Genomic DNA, 11,028 nt, shown 5'->3' with positions numbered 1-11,028 from the left:
TTATTCGACAGTCTTTTAAGAAAACCAACCCTAGACACGTGTGCTAAACGTGGTATACTAATATGAAAATCTTGAAGCTTTGCTAGTATTTACAACCGATTCGTGCACAATAGCTGTTGGCATCCACTGAAGACAAATAGGTCATGGCTTATTGTATGCTTAGTGAAACCATTTTTATTGTCCCATCTGCCAGATGTCTGACAATTTGTACGTGCTGCAACAAGAACCCCTAATCTTCATCAAATCCGTCAATCACATTCAAAACAAACACAAAAACATCTATTTAGAAAAGGAAGTAAGCATCTAAAAAGGGGGAAGGGCAACTGTCTGCTTTACTTGATATAAAACACAGCATACCTTATAATGTGCAGCAACATCACTTTTTGCAGCGTTATCTCGCTCCCATTTTTTTTTTTGTGACCACTCAACTGCAGCAGCAAATGTGCTAAAATCCACTAAATAATGGAACAATTAAGGACATTACAGAATTATCTTTCATTTGCATTACAACCAAACTTTCAAGAGCACTTGGCATAATTTAAATACACCCCCCCATTATGTCATTCTACACGACTCCTTGACCCAAAACCTCCTTTTTGTAGTTATACAATTTTCAACCCACAAGCAGGTGATAGTGGCCTCAGTTCCAGATTTTGAGGAAGCTATCCCAGGACCCTGTGCAGCACGCCATGCCGTCTGTGGACACGCCAATGCAGCTCACTCTGTTGTCGTGACCAGCCAGCACACCTGGGCCACCACATGAGAGGAAAAACGGCAGATTTAGAAAAATCGAATTAGTAAATCTGATTTTTTTTTTAAATTGTTTTCCACCTGGTTCCATACTTGCCAACCTTGAGACCTCCAATTTCGGGAGGTGGGGTGTGGGGGGTAGGTGCGGGGGGCGTGGTTAAGAGGGGAGGAGTATATTTACAGCTAGAATTCACCAAGTCAAGTATTTCATATATATATATATATATATAAAAGAAATAATTGACTTTCAGTGAATTCTAGCTATATATATATATATATATATATATATATATATATATATATATATATAAAGAAAAGAAATACTTGAATTTCAGTGTTCATTTATTTACACGTATACACACACACATAAAACTCATCTACTCATTGTTGAGTTAATGGTTGAATTGTCCATCCTTGTTCTATTCTCTGTCACTATCTTTTCTAACCATGCTGAACACCCTCTCTGATGATGCATTGCTGTGTGGCACGCACAAAAGTGCTTTCATCAAATGCACTAGATGGCAGTATTGTCCTGTTTAAGAGTGTCACAACATTGCTGTTTACTGCAGACGGACTGCTTTACTGTAGACGTTCTTTATATTGTGGGAAAGCGGACTCTAGGTCCGCATGGAGCTGGAGGGGGCGTGGCCTCCAGCTCCAACTGAATTTCGGGAGAAAATTTGTCCCGGGAGGTTTTCGGGAGAGGCACTGAATTTCGGAAGTCTCCCGGAAAATCCAGGAGGGTTGGCAAGTATGAGCCTGGTTCAATCAATCAATCAATGGTTATGTTGCCGACTTTTCAGTCAGTATTGAAAACTCCTACCGTACTTAAATGCATTCCGACAATCCACGTGACCCCGCTTTTTTCTCCAATTGGTCAGCAGTGGGCGCGCAATGACAACCGGAAATGGGTCACAGCGATGTGTTTGCGAAACGGCGCAAATTGTGCAAAATTAGTCGTTTAATAATTAAAGCAAGTTGTAATACACAAGCAAATAGGCAAGGACATTTTAAGGGGATGTTGTGAGGACATTTTCCTCCGTTGTGCTGTTAGAGTAGAAAAGGAGGCGCAATGCTAACAAGCTAAAACCAAGCTAGGTAAGTCACCATCACTTCTAGTGATGGGTTGATGAGGCGTCATGAAGCGTTTCGACACATTGCAAAACTGTATTGATACTGTGTCACTAAATACTGACATCTGCTGGACATTAAAAATCCCTACAGGCAACCTATGGACCGACTCAACTGACACTGATTTGATGCCCTAGTACAGGGGTCACCAACCTTTTTGAAACCAAAAACTACTTCTTGGGTACTGATTAATGCGAAGGGCTACCAGTTTGATACACACTTAAATAAATAAATATATTGTCATTTGTAAGTTACACGTAAGTGTGATTCAAACAAGAATAGCTAAATAAATAAATTTATATATATAAAAAAAATGGGTATTTCTGTCTGTCATTCCGTTGTACATTTTTTTTTTCCTTTTACGGAAGGTTTTTTCTAGAGAATAAATGATGAAAAAAACACTTAATTGAACGGTTTAAAAGAGGAGAAAACACGAAAAAAAATCAAATCAAATGTTGAAACATAGTTTATCTTCAATTTCGACTCTTTAAAATTCAAAATTCAACCGACAAAAAGAAGAGAAAAACTAGCTAATTTGAATCTTTTTGAAAAAATAATTTATGGAACATCATTAGTAATTTTTCGTGATTAAGATAAATTTTAGAATTTTGATGACATGTTTTAAATTGGTTAAAATCCAATCTGCACTTTGTCATAATATTTAACAAATTGGACCAAGCTATATTTCTAACAAAGACAAATCAGTATTTCTTCTAGATTTTCCAGAACAAAAATTTTAAAAGAAATTCAAAATACTTTGAAATTAGATTTAAATTTGATTCTACAGATTTTCTAGATTTGCCAGAATAATTTTTTTGAATTTTAATCATAGTAAGTTTGAAGAAATATTTCACAAATATTCTTCGTCGAAAAAACAGAAGCTAAAATATTTATTCTTTACAATGAAAAAAAATAAATTTACTTGAACATTGATTTAAATTGTCAGGAAAGAAGAGGAAGACATTTAAAAGGTAAAAAGGTATATGTGTTTAAAAATCCTAAAATCATTTTTAAGGTTGTATTTTTTTCTCTAAAATTGTATTTCTAAAAGTAATAAGAAGCAAAGTAAAAAAAATAAATGAATTTATTCAAACAAGTGAAGACCAAGTCTTTAAAATATTTTTATGGATTTTCAAATTCTATTTGAGTTTTGTCTCTTTTAGAATTAAAAATGTCAAGCAAAGCGAGACCAGCTTGCTAATAAATAAATGACATTTAAAAAATAGAGGCAGCTCACTGGTAAGTGCTGCTCTTTGAGCTATTTTTAGAACAGGCCAGTGGGTGACTCATCTGGTCCTTACGGGCTACCTGGTGACCGCGGGCACGGCGTTGGTGACCCCTGCCCTAGTATATACAATAATATAAACCAAGTCATTGTATTTCATTTAGGATTATTTCATATCTTCATTTAAATAAAAATATATTTGTATCTTTTTTAGATACAGTCAATAAATAATGTGAACTGGGAATTTATTTTATTTTATTTTTTTACACATTTTTATAAAAAATAAAAAATAAAAGTTTTTCCGACGTATTACATTTTAGACGATTTCTCTTCTTAGTTATTATTTCTCGGGCTGTAGAAAAGACCCGCTCACAGGGCACAGAGGAGGCGTCAGTGCGACACAGTTCGCGTATCGGTCACGTGACCAAAACAGCTCATGATCGGTCACGTGACTTTCTAAAAGCGGTACGCGCACCGACACAGGGTTTCGCTCTATGAGCTCGACGCATGCGCCGATTCATCGGTGTTGCCGGACCCATCACTAATCACTTCCAATAGCTAAATGTCAAAAAGTGTTTTCTGACTGTAACGTTTTAAATACATGTCTTAGACGTGACAGTTCCAGCTATTTACATTAGTATGGGAGAAAATAGTTTTACACCTGGTTATGTTACCGACTTTTCAGTCAGTATTGAAAAGTCCTACCGTACTTAAATGCACTCCGACAATCCACGTGACCCCGCTTTTTTCTCCAATTGGTCAGCAGTGGGCGCAATATAAACCGGAAATGGGTTTTTTGATTGATTGATTGATTGAAACTTTTATTAGTAGATTGCACAGTACAGTACATATTCCGTACAATTGACCACTAAATGGTAACACCCAAATAAGTTTTTCAACTTGTTTAAGTCGGGGTCCACGTAAATCAATTCATGGTCACAGCAATGTGCTTGTGAAACGGCGCAAATTGAGCAAAATGAGTCGTTTAATAATTAAAGCGAGCTGCAAATAGGCAAGGACATTTTTCTCCGTTGTGCTGCTAGAACAGGAAAGGAGGCGCTATGCTAACAGGCTAAAACCAAGCTAGGTAACTCGCCATCACTTCCTATAGCTGAATGTCAAAATTATGCTTGCATCTATGAAGTGTTTTCTTACATAACAGTGACGTTTTAATTACAGGTTTTGACGTTACAGTTCGAGCTATTTAAGGAGAAAATTGTTTACAAATGTTGAATTGTAGTCAGGCGTTTATATAAGCAGGGCTTTAATTTGAATTGGAATAATACTGAAATAATATTTAAAAAACAAGCAAAAAAATTAACATAGATCCATTTTACAGTTGATCCCTCATTTACTAGGACGTTATATCACACTTTTCAGTCAGTATTAAAAACTCCTATCATACTAAAAACCAGAGGTGGGTAGTAACGCGCTACATTTACTCCGTTACATCTACTTGAGTAACTTTTGGGATAAATTGTACTTCTAAGAGTAGTTTTAATGCAACATACTTTTACTTTTACTTGAGTATATTTATAGAGAAGAAACGCTACTTTTACTCCGCTACTTTTATCTACATTCAGCTCGCTACTAATTTTTATCGATCTGTTAATGCACGCTTTGTTTGTTTTGGTCTGTCAGACAGACCTTCATAGTGCCTGCGTTTCAACAAATACAGTCACTGGTGACGTTTACTCCGTTCCACCAATCAGATGCAGTCACTGGTGACGTTGACCAATCAAACAGAGCCAGGCGGTCACATGACCTGACTTAAACAAGTTGAAAAACTTATTGAGGTGTTACCATTTAGTGGTCAATTGTACGGAATATATACTGTACTGTGCAATCTACTAATAAAAGTTTCAATCAATCAATCAAAAGTGTGAAGGAAAAAAGACCCTTTTTTATTTCAACCGTACATCCCGTCAAAAGCCTAAAGACTGACTGCACAGTTCCTGTCTTCACAACAAAAGTGCCGCTCCATCACGCCTGCGCTTTCAATACAAGAGTCTCCAAAAGCCAGCGCAAACAAGCTAGCAAGCTACGGAGTTTGCCGCCAATGTATTTCTTGTAAAGTGTATAAAAACGAATATGGAAGCTGGACAAATAAGATGCCAAAAACCAACCACTTTCATGTGGTATTAGACAGAAAGGAGGAACTTTTTTTCTCCTCCATTTGAAAACGTGGACATTATCATCACTACTGTCTGATTACAATCAATGCAAGTCATCAGAATCAGGTAATACACCAACTTATATTCTAGACTTCATGAAAGAAAGGAATCTATATGTTAAACATGCATGTATATTCATTAAAACACCTTTAACATGTAAACAAAAACAGCAAAATAAATAAATATAAATTATATACTGTATATATCAATGTATGTATACTTATATATATGTGTGTGTATATATATATATATATATATATATATATATATATATATATATATATATGTGTGTGTGTATATGTTACTCATCAGTTACTCAGTACTTGAGTAGTTTTTTCACAACATATTTTTTACTTTTACTCAAGTAAATATTTGGGTGACTACTCCTTACTTTTACTTGAGTAATAAATCTCTAAAGTAACAGTACTCTTACTTGAGTACAATTTCTGGCTACTCTACCCACCTCTGCTCATGACTATGTGCGTGTGAAATTGAGCAAAAATAGTCGTTTAATAATTAAAACAAGCTGCAATACACCAGCAAATAGACAAGGACATTTTAAGGGGATGTTGTGAGGACATTGTAGATTCCTAATGAAGCCTTAGTTTGACGCTCCTCCACTTTCTCCTGCTGCCGCTTGTTGGCAACAAAAAACAAAACTCCAGACGCTCCTCTTCGTTTTGTATCGTTTACTTGTGAACTCAATCATTCAAAAACGTAAAACAATAACGACATGGGAACAAATGAATGGCAAAACGAAGCGAGTTTGTTACAGTAAAAAAGAGTTGGAAAAAGTAAGAGTGAGGTCAAATAACTGTGTGGCTCAATTCCCCCGCACCTGACTGCCATTACCCATAATACCTTGTGTCCAAAGCCACTTTACCACACAGATCCTTCCGCCATATATGCAATTAAACAGTTGCGTCATCAAATTATTTAGACAAATGTAATCATTATTCTAAGCATGCAAATAAAGTAAATAGTCCCATTTTGGCTGAGGAAAACATAAAGCATCTTCCATAAAAAATGTAAATGATCTCAAACAGGAGGGTGTGTTCCAACTATCGTGGGATCACACTCCTCAGCCTTCCCGGTAAGGTCTATTCAGGTGTACTGGAGAGGAGGCTATGCCGGATAGTCGAACCTCGGATTCAGGAGGAACACGGTTTGGTGGCTGCAGGATTAGGTCTCTGCTTTTTGCAGATGATGTGGTCCTGATGGCTTCCTCCGGCCAAGATCTTCAGCTCTCACTGGATCGGTTCGCAGCCGAGTGTGAAGCGACTGGGATGAGAATCAGCACCTCCAAGTCCGAGTCCATGGTTCTCTCCCGGAAAAGGGTTTAATGCCATCTCCGGGTTGGGGAGGAGATCTTGCCCCAAGTGGAGGAGTTCAAGTACCTCGGAGTCTTGTTCACGAGTGAGGGAAGAGTGGATCGTGAGATCGACAGGCGGATCGGTGCGGCATCTTCAGTAATGCGGACGCTGTATCGATCCGTTGTGGTGAAGAAGGAGCTGAGCCGGAAGGCAAAGCTCTCAATTTACCGGTCGATCTACGTTCCCATCCTCACCTATGGTCATGAGCTTTGGGTTATGACTGAAAGGACAAGATCACGGGTACAAGCGGCCGAAATGAGTTTCCTCCGCCGGGTGGCGGGGCTCTCCCTTAGAGATAGGGTGAGAAGCTCTGTCATCCGGGGGGAGCTCAAAGTAAAGCCGCTGCTCCTCCACATCGAGAGGAGCCAGATGAGGTGGTTCGGGCATCTGGTCAGGATGCCACCCGAACGCCTCCCTAGGAAGGTGTTTCGGGCACGTCCGACCGGTAGGAGGCCATGGGGAAGACCCAGGACACGCTGGGAAGACTATCTCTCCCGGCTGGCCTGGGAACGCCTCGGGATCCCCTGGGAGGAGCTGGACGAAGTGGCTGGGGAGAGGAAAGTCTGGGCTTCCCTGCTTAAGCTGCTTCCCCCGCGACCCGACCTCGGATAAGCGGAAGAAGATGGATGGATGGATGGATCTCAAACAGCATTTAGGCTCCTACAGACATTTTCCTCCGTTGTGCTGCTAGTGTAGGAAAGGAGGCGCTATGCTAACAGTCTAAACTCAAGCTCAGTAAGTCGCCATCACTTCCTATCGCTAAATGTCAAAATGATGCATATGTCTGAAGTGTTTTCTTACATTACAGTCACGTTAAAATCTTACAGTTTTAAATACAGGTTTTGACGTGACAGTTCGAGCTATTTACATTCCCCTACAGGGGGTGGGGTGTTACCCACATATGCGGTCCTCTCCAAGGTTTCTCATAGTCATTCACATCGACATCCCACTTGGGTGAGTTTTTCCTTGCCCTTATGTGGGCTCTGTACCGAGGATGTCGTTGTGGCTTGTGCAGCCCTTTGAGACACTTGTGATTTAGGGCTATATAAATAAACATTGATTGATTGATTGATTGATAGTATGGGAGAAAATTGTTTACAAATATTTGAATTTTAGAAAATGCTGTAGTCAGGCGTTTGTATACATCTGGAGGTTGCCTACAGCCGCAACTTTGTAGTGCACGCACCGGGCAACTATAAGATGTTTTTCAGCACCCTCTAGTTCAACTCACCCACTCTCTCCGCCTTCAGCGAGTCCCATATGTTGACGTTAAAGTCGTCGTAGCCGGCCAGAATGAGGCGTCCGGACAGGGAGGGCGCCAGTGAGGTGACGCCGCACATGATGCCGGAATCCTGATAGGTGAGGAGCTCCTGGTCAGCCCTCATGTCGTACAGTTTACAGGTGGCGTCATCGGAGCCTGTGATGACTGCGTTGCCGTTGGGGAAGAACTGCAAGGAGAGAAAAGGGTTGAGGAACTATGATTATAGCATCCGACGTCACACAGCCTCTCTTCTCACCCCGATAGCGTTGATGTCGCTCTCGTGGCCCCCGAAGGTCTGTCTGCAGGTACCCTCTCTGATGTCCCACAGCTTGGCGGTGAAGTCGCACGCTCCCGAGATGAAGAACTTGAAGTCCGGGGACACGGCCAAAGACATGCAGTCCCCCTGGTGGCCTGCAAAGATGGTCTTTTGGGTCCCTGTCTCGATGTCCCATAGCACACTGGAACCAAGAGCATTTGGATTTTTGGCTACAGCCATGAAGGTGCATTTTATTTAAAATATAGTGAAGTACTTTGACTGGCATTTTTACTGTAATTCCTTCAAAGCAAAACCGTGCGCGTGTCATATAGAGCAGGGGTCCCCAACTTTTTTTGCACCAGAGACCAGTTTAATTAAGCATTATCTTACACGGACTGGCCTTCCATGAGTGGCACATTAATACAGCAAAAATAAGTACATTAAAAATACAACGCACCATAATGCTGAATTAGTGTGAGTCCCGGGCTTGGTTTTTTTCGATGAAATGATTCCCAGCAGGTTTATGGTGTATATACAGTTTACACCAATTTATACAATGTAGTATATAGTATATACTCGGGTTGTGAATCTTTGGGCAGTACACGGTTCGATTCAGTTCAAGTTTTTTAATAACATTGGTAGCCAGTTCTATGATTTACTAAATTCCTCCATAAATAGACAAACAGCTCTGATAAATTTCAAAATCTGGTTTTGTTTTATACCATTGTACTCAAACATTTAATAATGTCAAATACAAATAAGACTACAAGAGACGCATCCCCAGAGGTGGGTAGTAACGCGCTACATTTACTCCGTTACATCTACTTGAGTAACTTTTGGGATAAATTGTACTTCTAAGAGTAGTTTTAATGCAACTTACTTTTACTTTTACTTGAGTATATTTATAGAGAAGAAACGCTACTTTTACTCCGCTACTTTTATCTACATTCAGCTCGCTACTCGCTACTAATTTTTATCGATCTGTTAATGCACGCTTTGTTTGTTTTGGTCTGTCAGACAGACCTTCAAAGTGCCTGCGTTACTGGTGACGTTTCGCTCCGTTCCACCAATAAAATGCAGTCACTAGTGACGTTTGACCCCGTTCCACCAATCAGATGCAGTCACTGGTGACGTTGGACCAATCAAACAGAGCCAGGTGGTCACATGACCTGACTTAAACAAGTTGAAAAACTTATTGGGGTGTTACCATTTAGTGGTCAATTGTACGGAATATGTACTGTACTGTGCAATCTACTAATACAAGTTTTAATCAATCAATCAAAAGTGTGAAGGAAAAAAATCACTTTTTTATTTCAAACGTACATCCCGTCAAAAGCCTAAAGACTGACTGCACAGTTCCTGTCTTCACAATAAAAGTGCCGCTCCATCGCGCCTGCGCTTTCAAAATAAGAGTCTCCGAAAGCCAGCGCAAACAAGCTAGCAAGCTACGGAATTTTCCGCCAATGTATTTCTTGTAAAGTGTGTGAAAACGAATATGGAAGCTGGACAAATAAGATACCAAAAACCAACCACTTTCATGTGGTATTAGACAGAAAGGAGGAACTTTTTTTCTCCTGCATTTGAAAACGTGGACGTTAAGCACCACTGTCTGATTCCAATCAATGCAAGTCATCAGAATCAGGTAATACACCAACTTATATTCTTGTCTTCATGAAAGAAAGGAATCTATATGTGTTAAACATGCATGTATATTCATTAAAACACCTTTAACATGTAAACAAAAACGGCAAAATAAATAAATATAAATGATATACTGTATATATCAATGTATGTGTATATATGTATGTATGTATATATATATATATATATATATATATATATATATATATATATATATATATATATATATATATATATATATATATATGATATGTGTGTGTGTGTATGTTACTCATCAGTTACTCAGTACTTGAGTAGTTTTTTCACAACGTATTTTTTACTTTTACTCAAGTAAATATTTGGGTGACTACGGTACTCCTTACTTTTACTTGAGTAATAAATCTCTAAAGTAACAGTACTCTTACTTGAGTACAATTTCTGGCTACTCTACCCACCTCTGCGCATCCCACACTTCTCTTTTCTAACGTTAACCTGTACAGCAGATATAGGCATCTCAAACAACAATATGATTTGCCGGACAGGACAGATTAGAAAATAAATCGATTGGTTCGAAAAAAAATATATACATTTTTTGACATTCCTAGTATATACCCTTGATGGTATTTACCAGACCTGGGCAAAATATGGCCCGCGGGCCACATGCGGCTCATTAAAATGTTCAATCTGGCCCGCCGGATGTTCTACATCATTTTTTTTTAAACCTTTAACATCAAAACTGTAGCCGCCATTATGATGTGCAGTGCTGTTTTTAAATGACCGTAAGTCTTGGACTATAGAAAGTATTTCAATGTTTGAAATCTGCACTTTTCAGTGTTATACGAGTTATTACGGTAATCTACGTCACAGCAGCTCAGACGAGGAAAAAAGCAGAGTGGGCGGGGTTTGTTTTCAGAGCAGCCAGCCCCAAACGCGTGTGTCAGGAACAGATGCGGAAGCAAATATTTACAACACATTTCTGCTTAAAAGGGATAATATATCATATTGTAGGTGTTTATTACCTTTTGCATTCATATTTTGCTGTTTGTTAAATTTTTTGTTGTTTTGCTTGATTGTAAAATATATCTATGGAGGAGCTGGTCTGAGAAGTAAAAGAGGAGCAATGTTCATATGTTGTTAATATTCAGTCTTTTATTGTTCATAGTTTATATTGTAAATCCCATTTTCTTTATTTTCATGTCCATTTTTGGTGTCCCATTCAGTAAAAAACTGTAAAATTC

General features: G+C 38.9%; 1 protein-coding gene across 2 annotated transcripts in view; it reads right to left on the bottom strand.

The window, feature by feature from the left end:
* Positions 1 to 2: 2 nt before the first annotated feature.
* gnb3a (guanine nucleotide binding protein (G protein), beta polypeptide 3a) overlaps positions 3 to 11,028 on the bottom strand; it is a 33,196-nt gene continuing 22,170 nt past the window's right edge. The window contains exons 7-9 of one of the 2 annotated variants that reach the window (XM_061947821.1): positions 8,171 to 8,372; positions 7,885 to 8,101; positions 3 to 747 (exon numbers count right to left, since the gene is read on the bottom strand). In XM_061947821.1, coding sequence (XP_061803805.1) covers positions 641 to 747; positions 7,885 to 8,101; positions 8,171 to 8,372 — 526 coding nt within the window. In that variant the 3' untranslated portion in view covers positions 3 to 640. The remainder of the gene's footprint in view (positions 748 to 7,884; positions 8,102 to 8,170; positions 8,373 to 11,028) is intronic. The other variant, XM_061947813.2, reaches the window with a different exon arrangement.

This window comes from Nerophis lumbriciformis, linkage group LG04 (genome assembly GCF_033978685.3).
Source record: "Nerophis lumbriciformis linkage group LG04, RoL_Nlum_v2.1, whole genome shotgun sequence".
NCBI lineage: Eukaryota > Metazoa > Chordata > Actinopteri > Syngnathiformes > Syngnathidae > Nerophis > Nerophis lumbriciformis.
The sequence above is the reverse complement of the archived record's forward strand: the minus strand, read 5'-3'. Positions and strand labels throughout refer to the sequence as shown.